The sequence below is a fragment of the Camponotus floridanus genome, unplaced genomic scaffold, assembly GCF_003227725.1.
Source record: "Camponotus floridanus strain SB8 unplaced genomic scaffold, Cflo_v7.5 scaffold34, whole genome shotgun sequence".
NCBI lineage: Eukaryota > Metazoa > Arthropoda > Insecta > Hymenoptera > Formicidae > Camponotus > Camponotus floridanus.
In genome coordinates, this window is record NW_020229481.1 from 274,148 (window position 1) to 291,060 (window position 16,913).

General features: G+C 36.5%; 1 protein-coding gene across 1 annotated transcript; it reads right to left on the reverse strand.

The window, feature by feature from the left end:
- Positions 1–15,984: 15,984 nt before the first annotated feature.
- LOC105250140 lies at positions 15,985–16,692 on the reverse strand. Its single transcript, XM_020027205.2, has one exon. It carries the CDS (start codon positions 16,690–16,692, stop codon positions 15,985–15,987), a length of 708 nt encoding a protein of 235 aa, XP_019882764.2.
- Between the last annotated feature and the right edge of the window lie 221 nt (positions 16,693–16,913).

Here is a 16,913-nt window from a genome sequence, read left to right on the forward strand (position 1 = left end):
CAAATGTACCTAGGATCGTAGAAAAAATGCGCTATTGTATTACATAGATTGCTTGAAAAGGTTGGACTGAAATATCTCAAAAATGTAAGTTTATGAAATAAAGTCATAAAAATATGTATAAGAGTAAAAAAAAAAAAAAAAAAAAGAGTATAAAAGGTTTTCTATAGTATCCCATTTGCAAGAAAAAATTTTCTTTGTGTCCCCCGATAATCTCTGAAAGCTTTTCCGCTTAATCTCTATTGTTTATACGTCGAACGGGAAAAAAAAACCTGGAATTATCTATTACGGGTGTACCTCGAGAGTACAAAGCAGCCGAATCGGCGCTGATATGTAAACGAGGGAGACACCTCCGATTAGTCAATCAAAGCCAATTGTGTCCAATTGTATTGTGTCTAATCGAGTAATCCCCAGACAAAGCAGCCGATCATTAGCGCTATTAAAATTTTTCCTTAAAAAATAAAATTTTTCCTTAAAAAATAAAATAAAATACAATAAAATAAAAGAACAATAAAAAGGATTAGGTCCGCAAAATCTTTTTCAAAATATAATAAAATACAATAAAATAAAATAAAAGAACAATAAAAAAGATTAGGTCCCCAAAATCTTTTTCAAAATATAATAAAATACAATAAAATAAAATAAAAGAACAATAAAAAGGATTAGACCCAAAAAAGGATTAGGCCTAATCCTTTTCAAAAGAATACCGCTCTTTTGTTTATGCTTGTCATTAACGTGACCCCCCCCCCAACCCCCGCGTGACGTCATACCCCTGCTCCGCTGAGATCCCCTCGCACCTCACCTCCCTCAGAGGACCTGGGTTAGAACCGGCCTACTACATCTACTCACATGAGATTGTTAATGATAATCACAACAAAATTGTCATTGACATTCATCCGTCTTCGTTTTCCAATTTTAAATACGACGTTTCTAACATTAACGACAAGTGGTTCATTAATTTGTCATCAACACAAATTCCTGATAATATCAAAAGCTTCCTACAATTGGGTGAAAACTTCAGCTTACCGGTAACAAATAAGACCAAATTAACAACAGAATTTATAATCAATTTTGAAAATAACCTTGTAAAACTTCCACATGATAAACGCAGTGCGGTCAGGAATAAGTTTACTAGGGTGATTAACTCTATACCTTCGTACCAATATCCACTCACCAAGACTCATAAATGGCTCTTACATCTCAACAAGGTCACGAGAAATTTTCTTAATGACAACCAGAATCTCATTATTACCAGAGCTGACAAAGGCAACATCACAGTTGCACTTGATAAGGATAATTACATCCACAAAATTGAAGAGTTGCTCCAAGATAAAGAGACTTATATGGTTGTGGAAAAAAACCCTATTAATAAACTGATTTCGAACTTACGGACGTTACTTACTAGATGGAAAAATAATGGTTACATCACACCTAAGATATACCGCTCATTATCATACAGCGAAGGCTCTCTTCCACGAGCCTACGGCTTATCAAAAGTACATAAACCTAATTGTCCGTTTAGAATAATTGTCTCGTCTATCGATAGTCCTCTCTATCAACTAGCAGCATTTCTACATGAAAACATGATTAAAAGTTTTCCTACAGCACACAGCCATATAAAAAACAGTTTTGAGTTAGTAAGAAAATTGAAAGATGTACATTTAGAGAATAACTACAAGCTTGTCTCCCTAGACGTCATATCGCTCTTCACCAATATTCCCATAGACCTCGCGATTGATAGCGTTTCAAACAGGTGGGATTACATTAAAGATAACATTGAACTTCCGAAATCAGAGTTTATGTTAGGAGTGAAAATGGTGTTAAATTCTACCTTTTTTACATTCAATAATACTTTTTATCAACAAATGTACGGAACTCCAATGGGATCACCCCTTTCACCAATTATAGCAGATATTGTCTTACAAGATATTGAAACTAGAGCTTTAAATAGTATTAATTTCACATCACCTTTTTTCTTCAGGTATGTTGACGACATAATCACTGCTTGTCCTTCCAACCTCACTGACCATACACTAACAATTTTTAACTCATTTAACTCGAGATTACAATTCACATTGGAAGTTGAAGTTAACAAGTCTCTGAGCTTTCTAGAAACTATGATCATATCGAATAACAACAAACTATTTTTTGATTGGTACCATAAACCAACATTTTCCAGCAGATATCTGAATTTCCTTTCACAGCATTCTGGTTGCCAAAAAAGAGGCACAATAATTAGCCTAGTGGACAGAGCTTTTATTTTGGCACATCCGATTTTTCTCCAAAAGAATATTAAGCTCATTATTGAGATCCTACTCAAAAATGGTTATCCTCTCAAACTTATTTTTGACACGATTAATCATAGACTCCACTCTTCGACACGAAAATCTACGTCTAAATTTGCAATAGAAAATGAAACACCATCATATTTCACGGTTCCTTTCCTACCGTCATTAACGGATAATTTAAGATACAACCTGAAAGACACGAATACCACGCTATCATACTATAGCCTAAACAAACTTAATGCAATCATTAGATCTCATAAGGACGTTATCCCGAAAGATTCTAACAAAAATGTCGTATACAAAATCGAATGCGATAATTGTGACGCAACTTATGTCGGACAGACAAGTAGGAAGCTAGGTACAAGGATTAACGAACATAAGAAACACATAAATAGATGTACAACTAATAAGTCGGTTATTACCGAGCACAGGTTGAATTTCGATCACGAATTTAAATGGGATGACGTGAAAATATTAAACAAAGAATCTTTTTATAACAAAAGATTAATTTCAGAAATGATATGCATTAAACGACAGCATAACGGCTTAAATTTACAGACGGATACAGAGTGTTTTCCAGATATTTACAATGATATAATAAACAAACTTCCCAATGTCTGAGGTCATACATAGAATTTTAAACGACTAACAGTTCGTTAGATTTGTCATTTGTAATCTGGCCTTTGTAAGAGAAAGTTATGGTTAAAAGTATTATTTAGGACCGTTAACATAATTTTCTCATTGGTGACTCTTAGGATACATGTTTGTTCAATTATGTTCATCGCGGCAATGTAAGTGCATTCATCACAATACTTTCATTTGATAACTTTATATTCGTGAAATGATTCAATTCCTCACAGGTTTGTGACCGTTTTTTGTTTTTTGTTCATGATTGAGTTTAATTGATCTAATTACTAAACTGTCAGGAATTGGATTGTTACTTGACCATTTATCCATAGTTTTATGAGATAGTTGATCATCATTGTTTTACATTATTGACTTGTTACTTTCACTATCTACATTTGATTATCATTAATTTTCACCATCCACTTTCATTTAATCACTATTTTAAATTAATTAGTTATTTATACATTGTTAAATTATCTACACATTTTTGAGCACTTGCAATTCGAGGAGACAAGTCATTAATTTTTTTGCGATCTTACAGATTTCCTTGGGAGCACGCTCAAATTTGGGCCAATTAACCTAAATAAGAGTAGATTTGTTTCACAAGGATATGTCTGCCGACCGTTTGAGTTTGATGATGAGCATCACCTCGTTTGGAGCCATCCACTTTAAGGTCTATAAGCCATTTACAATATGATAGGCACAACAGATGCGATTGGAGTCTCATCACCTTAAGATCACTTCCAGCTTGCATCTCTCTACGTAAAAGCCTTATGACTTCTAGATATGCGAATTTTCTAACACTTCATCTCAGTTATTATTCCTTTTTTATATTTTCTTTTTTTCAAAAAACCTGCGCTGAAGAGGACTTAAAAATAAGTCGAAACGTCCGCACATGTCATCAAAAATTTTTATAATTGTCTGTATCAAAATTATATATCAATCTTGTAATTATGATTCACTAATACACATATATATTTAACAATCTTTAAGAAAAATGTACAAAGTGGGTTTTTGGAATGTGGCAGGTTTAGAAAATAAGGATAAAGATTTTTGGGAAAGATTAAGGGAATGGGACATAATATCTCTGAGTGAGACGTGATTAAGGAAGAAAGGATGGGAAAGGGTAAGAAGGTGGCTCCCAAAAGGTTATATTTGGGAAGTGCAGGAGGCGGAAAAAAGAAATAAAAAGGGGAGAGCTATGGGAGGGATGATTTTGGGATGAAGAGAAGAAATTGAGGTAGAAAGAGAGGAGAGTCAGGGAATAGAAGGAGGGATAATGACTGGGAAAATGTGTTTGGGAGGAGAGTGGTGGAGGATAGTGGGGGTATATGTGAACAGGGATCTGGAAGAGAAAATGGAAAAATTGAGGGATTGGATGGAGGACGAGAAGGAAGGGGTAAGAGTGCTAATAGGGGGAGATTTTAATGCGAGGACAGGAAGGGAGGGGGGGAGAGTAGACGAAAACTGTGAGAATATAGGAGAAGAAGGGAGAAGGTCGAAGGATGGGAAGATCAATGGAGATGGGAGGAGATTGTGTAGATTTCTAGAGGAGGTAGGATGGTCAATATTAAATGGGAGTGTGATAGGGGATGAGGAGAGAGAATGGACGTACACAGGAGGGAGGGGGGGTACAGTAATAGACTATGTGTTGGGGAATGAAGAGACGAGGGAAAGGGTTAAAAAGATGAGGGTAGAAGATAGGGTGGATTCGGACCATCAACCAATTACGGTATGGGTGGAAGGGGGCGGTAAGAAGGGAGAGATGAGGAAGAGTAGAAAGAAAGGAGGAAGAAAGGGTATTTGGACAGACGAAGGAAGACGGAAATTTGAGGAATTTTTTGATAAAAAGGGTGAGGGATGGGAGGGGGCGGAAGAGGGATGGAAGAGGTTAAGGAGGAGAGTGGAAGAGACACTGGAAAAGGTGGAGGAGGGAAGGGGAGGGAGGAAGAGGAAGGGATGGTGGGATGAGGAGTGCAGGAGGATGAAAGTGGAATTGAAGGAGGAGCTTAGGAGATGGAGGAGGGGAGGAGGGGAAGGGGAAAATTATAAGGTAATAAAGAAGGAGTATAGAAAATTATGTGAGGAGAAAAAGAGGAAGGAGAGAGAAAGATGGGAGAAAGAAATTGAGCTGGTAAAAACGGAGGGGCAGGTATGGAAGGTAGTAAACAGAGAAAGGAAAAGAAGGAGGGAAGTAAAAGAAGGGATTAAAATGGAAGAATGGGAAGGATATTTTAAAGAGGTGTTAGGAGGAGACGGGAGAGTAACAAGGGAAGGAGGGAGTAGAGGAAGGGGATATGAGGGGGAAGGGGAGATTAGTAGAGAAGAAATAGGAAGGGTGTTGGGAAAATTGAAGGAAAGAAAGGCGGCGGGAGGGGATGGTATAGTAAATGAGGTGTGGAAATATGGAGGGGAAGAGGTAAGAGAGTGGTTGTGGGAGATTTGTAATAGAGTATGGAGGGGAGAAGGATGGCCGGAGGAATGGAGAGAAGGAATAGTGGTGCCAATTGTAAAGAAGGGGGAAGGGGATAAGGTGGGGGAGTATAGAGGGGTGACTTTGACACAGACCGCATACAAGGTGTATGCGGCAGTGCTGGCAGAGAGGCTGAGGGAGGAAGTGGAAGTGAAAGGGATATTACCGCCGAGTCAAACAGGATTCAGAAAAGGGATGGGAACGATTGATCAGATATATGTGGCGAATTATTTAATAAACAGGGAGATAGCAAGGAAGGAAGGAAAATTGGTGATGATGTTTATAGATATGAAAGCGGCTTTTGACTCGGTGGATAGGGGGATTTTGTTGGAAGGTATGAGAAAAAGAGGGGTGAGAGAGGGTCTGGTAGAGAGGTGTGAAGAGATATTGAGGGAGACGGTGAGTAAAGTGAGGGTGGGAGAGAAAGAAGGGAGGAAATTTTGGACTGAAAGAGGAGTGAGACAGGGGTGTCCGTTGAGTCCATGCTTGTTCACCTTGTTGTTAGCGGATATAGATGAGGAGCTGGAAAAAGGGGGCTGGGGAGGAGTGAAAGTAGGAGGAAGGAAAATTTATTCTCTTGCATACGCGGATGATGTGGCAGTGGTAGCGGAAAGTGAGGGAGGGATGAAGGGAATGATAAGGGTGCTAGAAAGCTATGTGGGGAGGAAGGGATTGGAGGTAAATGTAGAAAAGACGAAGGTGATGAGATGCAGGAGGGGAGGAGGGAGGTGGAAGAAAGTGGTTTGGAAATGGAAGGGGAGGGAAGTAGAGGAGGTTAAGAAGTTTAGATATTTGGGGTACACGTTGACAGCAAACGGGAGACAGGTAGAACAGATAAAAGAGAGAGTGAGAAGAGGAGTGGTGGTGATGAAAGAGGTATGGGGGATAGGAAAAAGGAGGTTTGGAAAGGATTGGGCAAGAAGAATGTGGTTGTTCGATAAGTTAGTATGGGCGGTTATGGGATATGGGGTAGAGATATGGGGGTGGAAGGAAAGGGTAGAAATTGAGAGGGTTCAGGACAGATACATGAAGTGGGTAGTTGGAGTGAGGAGGTATACGCCGGGATATATGGTAAGGGAAGAGTTGCAGAGGGATAAGTTAAGAGGGAGAGCAGGTCTGAGAGCGTGGGGATATGAAAGGAAATTGGAGGAAGGAGGAGGGGGAGAATTAGCCAGGTTATGTTGGGGAGAAGTAAAGAAGAGAGCAATGGATAAGAAAGTGATGGGAGAGTGGGAAGAGGAAAGGAGAGAATTTTTTGCGGAAAAGGGATGGAAGCTGAGGGAGGTGGAGAGTTTAAGGGAGAAAGGGGAGTTGAGAGGGGAGGATTTGGTGGGGAGAGAGAGAAGGTGGCAGGAAGAAGAAAGATGGGAAAAAATAAGGAAATCGGAATTCAATAAATGGTACGGTAAGGTAAAGGGGAAGGGGGTTCCGGAATATTTGAGGAAGGGATGGTCAGAGGAAAGATGGCAAAGAGTAGCAAGGTTCAGATTAGGGGATGATATGAGGGGAGGTAAATATTGGGAAAGGGAGGAAAGAAAGAAGTGCAGGATTTGTAAAGGGGGGGAGGAGACTTGGGATCATATATGGGAGGAGTGCACAGACTGGGGAATAGAAAGAGGCTGGCAAGAGATGGTGTACGAGGTGCTGGGGGAGGAAGGTGAGGGGGAAAGATGGATGAAAGATTTGGAAAAAATAAGGGAAGGGATGGAAGAGGGTGGGAGGAAAGGGAGTATGGAGGAGGATGGAGTGATTGAATGTGAGAAAAGAAAATGCAGCGGAAACGGAGGATGAATGAATGAGAAGAGAGTGAATGAAATGAATGGAGTGCGTCTCTTTCTCTCTCGAGCGTAGATTAAGTTTGTAGATGTAAGATTAGATAAGAAAAGATGTGAGCGGCGCATAGGTCCGCATCTGTACCCCGCAAGGGAATAAAGAGTATTATTATTATTTAACAATCTTTAATAATCGTCAGCTCTCTATGCCTTATTGACCACTTTACGTTTTGAATTTAAAGAGAGCTTTATTATCATTTTCTGTTATAAACTTTTATAACTTACCGTACCCAAAATCTGTCATCAAATTGGTCAATGTTCATTCTTATTCAATTTGACCACTAATCATGTACATGGAAAAGAGACAACAATGCGATATATATCGACTTAAATTTAATTATTAAACAATTACTTATGTCAAAATAAATTTGTTTAATTTTTAAGTTAAAATTTAATAGTTAATATTAATTAACTTTATTATTTATTTAAAAAAATAATTTTAATTTCTGTTAAAATTCTTTTAAAATAAAAATTTAAAGCAAAAATATAGAAATATTAATATTATTTGTTAATGGTAAGTGCGTGGGATCATTTGGCGACAATTTTTTCTTCAAAAATATCGAGAAAAGTTATGATTTTTTGTATGTTTCTAGTTTTTGCTACCATGTATCTTTGCAACAATAAGCTTTAAATTAAAATTTTATTAAAGTAAACTCTACTTGAAATTAATAAAAGAATGTGATTTTGTTAATAATTTATTTCCATAAGATTTAGATTGTGAAATACCTTTATTTTTACTCAATTATAATTCGAAAATTATTGGTATCTTGAAGTTTTTACTGAAAAAAATCGATGATATATGTAACTTAGTTTAGTACAATTAATGTTTTTCTAATGTATGTTAATAATTAAAATAAAATTCTGTATTTATAATTAAAATTCTTTAATATATATTATATGTGTACTTTTTATAATAATTTGAAAATTTAATAGAATGATACATAAATGTTATTAGGATGATTACATAAATGTTATTCTTTAATTTAAAAAATTAAAATTGAAATTATTTATTTAATTTTAATTAATTAATTAATTTTATCATTTTTTATTATTATTATAACATAATCATATGTCATATATTAATTTGTTTTGTTTCATTAATCAAGTATTTCTTTATAAACATAATTTTTTATTTTTTATTTTTTTGTTCGCATTATTATCTTTTAAATAAACTTTCAACGAATCCCAAGAACGAACTCGTGAAAATGCGATATACAGTTGTCCATGACTGAAAATATCTTTTCGAAGATCAATTGCAATTTTATCGAAAGTTTGTCCTTGTGATATATTTATGGTCATAGCAAATGTCAATTTTACTGGAAATTGTTTTCTTCTGAATGTAAATGGATATATATTTTCGCAATACAAAGTGATACGATTAAGAAAAACAATTTCTCCAATTTTATTACCTGTTAAAATTTCACAACGCAGTAAATTATTATCTAAATCTAAAATTAATAATCTTGTATCATTACATAAACCTTCATTGATACTAAGATTTCTAATAAGAATGACAATAGTGTATTTTCTTGAATGTAATTTATATGGTGGAAGACATGTTGGATTTAAAGAGTTGAGATATTCTATCGGAATTGCTTCATATATGTCTTGATTATCTCCAGTTGTTTCAAGAGTATACTTGTATAAACTCTTTCTATCGTTTCATCCAATAAATTTACTACTTTTTCGTTTATTTCTTCAACATCGACATTTCTTGCAGATAATATAACGTAATTAGTCATAATTTGATATTGTTTACGTTTTATAATATCTTCATACATGTCTTTAACTATGTTCGAATTTGCATTTGCTATACATTTTTCTGAAATACAAATATTTTCTAAATGATCATTTAAAGAACCATTACCTAAATTTAGTAAAAATTGTGCAAATTCTTTTTCCTGTGGTAAAGTTCTCATATTTTGTGTCAATGAAAATATCTTAAATTGCTTCCAAAGAATACTAAATTTTATCGATAATTTTATAATTTCATAACGCGTCGCTTTTTCTTTAATGGGTAATAATTGTCTGAAATCCCCACAAGAAGAACAATTTTATCACCAAAATATGAATCATTTTGCATTATATCACGTAATGTTCGATCCATTATTTCTAATACATAGCGTGGTGCCATAGGGGCTTCTATAATGAAAACATCTACAAGTTTTAAATTTTTAGCTTCTTTAGATTGAACTTTAATGTTCGATGTAGAATCGCTGAAAAGAGATACAGATAACCCAAAAACTTTGTGTATTGTTTTTCCATTTGGAAGTAATGTTGAGTACCGGTAAATGCCATCGTAGAAACTATTTTGCCTCTACTTTTAAGTAGATAATACAAGGTTGTATAAATGAACGTTTTACCAGACCCACCTGGACCATCATATAAAAACATTTCTCACTATTATTATTTGTTGTTGTTATTAAAATAGTCAACAATTTCTTTTTGTTCTGTATGTAATTGTTCATATCGTCGCATACCTATTGATGTATCTTCTTCAATCTGTTCTTCATTATTTATTTCTTGTTCCTCTATTTCTTGTTCCATTTCAGGAAAATTAGCAATATTTGATCCTTCTTTTTGAAGTAAATTAATATGATTATAAACTTTTTTCATTCCTATTATAGATCCAAATCGTCTTATATAATCTTCTGACATATCTTTTTTAAACTCATCCCATAACTTTTTCGGATGAACTGATTGACAATGAATTAAAATTCGTACGAATAAATTTCGAAGTCGTCTTGGCATCATCCAAACTTTTGCTTCATTCATTACACGATACCATTCATCATCATCTTCTATAAGTCCTAATGCTAAACATGCGGCAGTGAAAGTTTGATATATTTCGTTATTAACTGTTTTTTAATTCTTGAAAACTTGTAATTCCTTTAACATGTAGTAAAAGTATACGTAAATGAAACAATTCTATCTGAGACGGGCTGATGGTATACATACGACCAATACAATTAAAGTATCTTTGACGTCTCTCCCAGCGATTAATAATTCTGCCATTAATTTTAATTTTTTTAAATACATAATGAAATGGAATATCACTATATAAATATTGTTTTGCTTCTTCATCTCGAGCATTTAATTCAAAATAATTTAATAACATTATTACTCGTTCTACAGCAGGTCTTATCGTATCATTATTAATATTATCATCGATTATTACATTATGTTCATTTGGTAAATGAATTAGTAAACGAAATATAGCGTGATTTTTTCTTGCAAAGGTTTACTTAAAATACGCCAAGATGCTTCCACGGGTCCAACACACCAAGCTTCAATAAAATCTTGAATTTCATCATGATTTATAGTTTTATCTACATTTTCTCCAATAACTACGGATGCAGAATCATGACCTTTATAAATATATTTATATAAATATTTTACAGATCGTATACTCGAAACTATTTCAACATTAATATGACTATTGAATAAAAGTAAGAGCGTTGGATTAAATGGAACAACATATCGATTATCAACAACATATCGTCCAGGTCTTTCGTATAGCAATCTATTATTTCTTCAATGATATTGCGGATAACCATCTTCATCCATAATTGTTTCAGATTGAAATGGTTTTGGAAAATGTTTCGAGCATTTATTATTTATCAAACATCAATCTCCACATGGTCCATGAATCATATGTTTCATTACAATATTATGTAAACTTTTATTTTCATTAGACTCAGGAATTTCTGCAGAAATAAATTTATCAACTATTTCAGCATTTGCTATTTTATAATTCTGTTTTAAGGTAATCAACAAATGTATATGTGGCAATCCACGTTTTTGAAATTCTATTACATAAACACATGCCAAAACATCACCAAAAATTTTTTGTCTAACAATAATATCGATTAAATCTTTTTTTATATTAAATACTCGAGCACATATATCTGGTCTATTTGCAGGTTGTTGATTTGGAAGTAAATTTTCTTTAATTTCGCGCCAATTTGGATTACAAGTCATAGTAACAAAGACATTTGGTTTTCCATATTTCCGAACAATAGCCATCGCATCTTGATAATGTTGCAACATATTACGCGATGAGCCTACAAATGTCGATGGAAGTATAATCATTTTTCCAATATGAGCATTATTATTACTGGCGGTGTTTGCTAAATAATCAATTAATCCTTGAAAATTATCAGCTCGTAATTGTTTGTGATTCTGTTTACAATAATTAATTCGATCTTTTTCAATTTTTATATAACTATCAACAAGCCATTGTTGAAATAATCGTATTCCCATAATGAAAATATTAAAATTATCACATATAGCTATGCGATATTTTACATATGCAGCTCCACTTACTCGTTTATTACAATTCTTACGTTATAAATTATCATACCATCCTTGATTACCATATGGATAGAATAATGGATAAATCCATGGTTCTACATTTGGATTCATTGTATTGACTTATTGTAATGTTTTATTATTTTTGTTATATATTGTTACATAAGTTTCCGGAATTTCACCATTTGCCGTAGTAGAAAAAATAGCTGCAACTTCATTTACTCTTTGCACATTGTATGTATCGGCCACGATCAATGCCTTTCTTTGTCAAAAATCCCAATTGTAACTCACATATATTATTATTTTCAGTTATTTGTTGTTGCATTTGAATTCATGCATCATTCGATATGATTCTGCAAAGATATTATTCGTACGCATTGTATTATCTATTGAATCTATTGAAATTTCTTTATCAAGATTAGAATTTCGATGTAACCGACACACTGTCGCTTCATTATTATCCACAATAAAAAGTTGACCATAACTTGGCATTTCATTAGGTGAAGGATACAATACAGTATTAATTTGATAATAAATTTGTCCTTGAATTTTAAAACAATAAAGTCCACGTCTTTACGCACTAAAATCTGATGTTTGCATTAAACGACGCGAAATGTGTTATTGTAACCACGAATACGATTATAAAAATGATTTGATTTTGAATGATTTCCAATAAATAATTCATAAAGTTCATACGGAGGTTGTAGTAAAGAGTCTAACATAACAGAACCATGACTGCAACAATCGTTAAATGAATTACCCTTATTAGCTACATTTTCAAAATTAAAATGTTTTGCACCACAATGTACACAACATATATTCATTTTTCCTATGTAATACTCTATGATATTTTGTAATTGAGTAGTATAAGATGTATTAATATTTACAAATCTTTTTTTTAAAGAACTTTTTCATTACGATTTGCATCTTTACTTTTATCAATATATTATTTGATGTGCTAGGTATAGAGAAAGTAATATTGTTATTTAATAAAGTTTTTGTAGTTGAATTGTGAGCATTTCTAATTATATCAGTATCATCAGTAGGATATATAGGCGGGTTCTAAATCAGGTCCTCTCAGGGGGGGTGAGGCGCGCGGGGATTACGGTGGCGCGGGGGAATGACGTCACGCGGGACGGAGGGGATTTCGGAGGCGGCGCATGTTAGATGTTTTATCGCAATATTATATTACATGCCCGGTTGATAAAATATTTATAAACAATATAAACAGCGATATTCCTTAAGCAATATTGTCTTACATATCCTAACGTGTTGGAACATGTTTTTGCAAAACAAAATGGCTCTCGCGGTACACCCCACCCCCCTCCCTCGCCACCAATATAGGTACCCACCTCCACTCCCACCGATATATAAGTAATTCTAGATTTTTTATCCGTTCGACGTATCCTTATCTCTCTCTCATTGAATTACGCAGCATGCGAATTTATAAACAATATAAACAAACAATATAAACACCTCCCAGAATCGTCTTCCGCGATTTTTTCTTGGAAGAATTTTTAACATATCAGCGCCGTTCGGCTGCTTTGTACCCTTGCTTCCGCCGCTCGAATATCAGCGCCGATGTTGGGTCGCTTTGCGCTTTCGCGGTACATCCCTCACCCCCGATATAAGTAATTCTAGATTTTTTCGTTCGACGTATCCTTATCTCTCTTTCTTTCCTAGTGTTTGCTCTCTCATGATAACTCTCTCGCAAGGAGCATGAAAGCTGGGATGGGCAAACGCAAAGAAAGTACACCATGATATAGTAAACTTAAAACTCTTTATTCATGTTTTTATATATTTTCTTGTCTTACATATTATATGAACTAAAAGCTAAAGCCGCCAGCTCGCAATCGACGAGTTGATGCTTGTTGAAAGCGTCACTCGCGCGTATTACATTTGATACTTTTTTAGGATCCGTTACAGTGGACGCGATATTGGAGAATTGCGTAAATTTGACATCGACTGTTTGGATAATTTTATCTAATCGATCAAAAGTTACATCTATGCATTGATCGAGATCGAACATACGGTGTAACGTCGATTCGACCATCATCATGCATACGTTTGAAGATTCGAGACTTATGAGTTTAGCGTTGTTAATTGTACGAACTCGCACTGTTAACGGTCCAACGCTTATAAAATTGTAGATGTCGTGAGAGTCGAAGGAGATTTAAAATATTGCGACGTTGCTCGCAGAGTCCCTTCCACGTATCGAAAGATAATATCAGTTCCTTTCCCCGATGATTTCCTATGACAATCTCCACGTAACTCGGCGGACCCACGTTGATACCAATTTCGAGGAATTTGAATTCCGTAGCTGTCAATGCGTATCGTCTGCCTAATATACGAACCACACGATGCTCCGATGAAATGCTACGGGAAAAATTAAAATTAAGTAATACTAATAATACAATTTGTAAAAAATAGAAAAATAGAAAAATAGAAAAAAATATTAAACGAAATTAATCAATTGCTAGGATTCGATTTATATGAGAAAAGTGTCTTTATTTTTGCTCTATTGTTGCTCTATAAGCAGAAATATAACGATGCAAAGTTTCAATGTGAAACTTTTTAATTAAGAAACGTCACCGTCTTGGTCGTGGCTAGCTATACTACATTTTTTACATATTTTTCTTGTACGGTTCGCACGTTTGACGAAAGAGGCGTTGTGTTCTCGTGACGATGAGAGATGTATAATTTTTTTGCATCATGCGAGAAATTACCGACTGTAATTGGAATGAATTGATCGGTACATAATATACTTTCCGATTCACGCATGATGCGCATGAAGTGACAGAAAATGTATAGTTCATGTCACGCATATTATACATTTTCTGTCACTTTATGCGCCTCATGTGTGAATCGGAAAGTAATACCTATAGATCAATTATTTGAATCGACCATGCATATCGAATGTAATACTTATCCAAATAATTGCTACCTATATATCGATTAATTTATTGCAATTGCAATCATTCAGGTAGCAAGCACACGTCATTTTGACGTTTCAAATTGGTCATTCACTGACTATTCTTGACGTCACGAATTGACGTTTTTATGACGTAAAAGTGACGATCTAATGTCACAGATTCCTGACATCATGACATGTACCGCATTTTGACGTCTTTCTCTTAGCATAATAATATATTTAATAATGTTGTCGAATAAAGCACTCTCTAAAAGTGAATCAGTGTATTATCACTGAAAAACAGTAAATAATCACTGATTACAGTAATTATAAGTACAGCGCTGTAAATCAGTGATATTTTATAGGAAGAATCAGTTAATAATTTTGACTGTTTCAGTAATATCTCAGTAATATTTCTTTCGTTATTGCCAGTAATATTAAACTTTTCAATTCATCTCTCTATTTCATAAATATAATATAATAAATATAAAAATATAATATATAATAAATATAAATATAAATATATAAATATATAAATATAAATATATATAAATAAATATATATATATATATATATATATATATATGGCGGTTCGTTCGTTGTGTATCCGCCTTAATTTCGCGTTCTTGAATTTTTTGACAGGAGAGGTGGTGCCGCAGGAGAGTATTAGGTGCGCCTCGGAGTGACTACACTTATCAAAGTTTAACTACGTATATTTACAGTATTTACATAGGCCCTGAAAAGGACCGTTTGTATTTGCAGGCGTTTACAGGGGGCCCTGAAAAGGGCCGTTTTAAATTACAGGTGCTCCCTGTAACATAGGCTTGGCAGGGTCTTCGTATAGTGCTTGAATTTCGGACGGTTGTTATTGGCGTCCACTTTATTCCTAGGACGATTGTTGTTTTCGTCCACTGCAGCTGGCTCGGTCTGCGTGGCTGCGGTCTGCGTTGACGTCTCCCAGTCCGAGTCCGACTGCGTGCCTTGTTCGGTGGTCGCCGGAGGTAGAGGCGTCACCTGGGTGCTTCGGTGCACTCTGCTCGTCACTGCAGTCTGCGTCGCCTTGGTGGATCTGCCAGGTGGTGAAGGCGGTAGAGGCGAGAGGGCTCCTGGTACTGTCCAGTGTCCAGTTGGCGATGTGTACCTACTGATGCGCACGTCCCAGACTTCCAGAAGTTGTCGAGGTGGCCTGGTGAATCTGGATGGCTCCAGGTCGATCGGCTGCAGCTTCCAAGGCAGGAGCTCGAAGGAAACTCGTCTCTCCGGTTCGGCTCCTCCGCTCATCGGCTGTTGTCGTATGGCTCCTGGTGATCGAGGCGTCGACCGAGGTATGCGGCTCCGCTGGAGAAGTATGGCGAGACCTGCCGGTTACGGGGAGTTCCAAAACTCCAAAAGAGCACTCGAGCTTGTTCGTCTTGTCAGCGGTTTATCCGTTCGTAGCGACTTGCTGAGACTCGATTTCGACTTTCCGCGGTCGGCCTTATATACGGGCCCTGCCGGATCTCACTTGCGCGAAGATCGGCGCCTGTATGCTCGCGCTGCCGCGCACTAGTTTGTGCGCCTAGGTTGCCGTGCGCTCAGGCGCTCGGCGCTTACGCCGTTACGCCTGAGCCCGACGTATGACAGAACGCCACAGGACCCCCCTGGTTGTGGTAGAGTTGGTCCTATTTGGCTGTGAATCTGGCGTACTGGTTGGCGTACTGTTCGTCCTGCTCTTGTCGTCTTGGATGTCGCTTCCGGGTCAGTCTTTGGCATCTCGTGGGTTGGCGTTTCGTCCAAGATGTAGGCTGGCTTCAATCTGTCGACTGAGATGTTGACAGCCTTCCCTCTGACTCGGATTTTATACGTTTTGTCGCTTCGGTTCAGTACTTCGAATGGTCCGTCGTATAGCAAGTGAAGAGCTCCGGCTGGTGCATCGTGTCGCACGAACACGTGTGATGCCGTCTCCATCTTTTTGAAGACGAGGTGGTCTTTTTGGCGATGATGCTTGACTGTTGGTTGTAGTCGGATCATTGCCTTCCTCAGCCTTGTCACTAGAGTGTCTTCCTCTCCTTGCCTGGGCGAACTGCTGCTATCCAAGAACTGTCCTGGAAGGCGTATTGGCTCTCCGTATAGCATTTCTGCTGGAGTGGAGTTTACATCTTCCTTCCAGGCTGCCCTGATGCCGAGTAGTATGACGGGTAGTACTTGGGTCCATTCCTCTGTCTCGTAGCATTTAATTGCGGCCTTCAGTTGGCGATGGAACCTCTCCACCATTCCGTTCGCTTCTGGATGGTACGCTGTTGTCCGGATGTGCTTAGTGCCAGTTAGTTTGGTCAGGTCCAAACTCCAAAAGAACACTCGAGCTTGTTCGTCTTGTGAGCGGTTTATCCGTTCGTAGCGACTTGCGAGTTGAGATTCGATTTCGGCTTTCCGCGGTCGGCCTTATATACGGGTCCTGCCGGATCTCACTTGCGCGAAGATCGGTGCATGTCTGC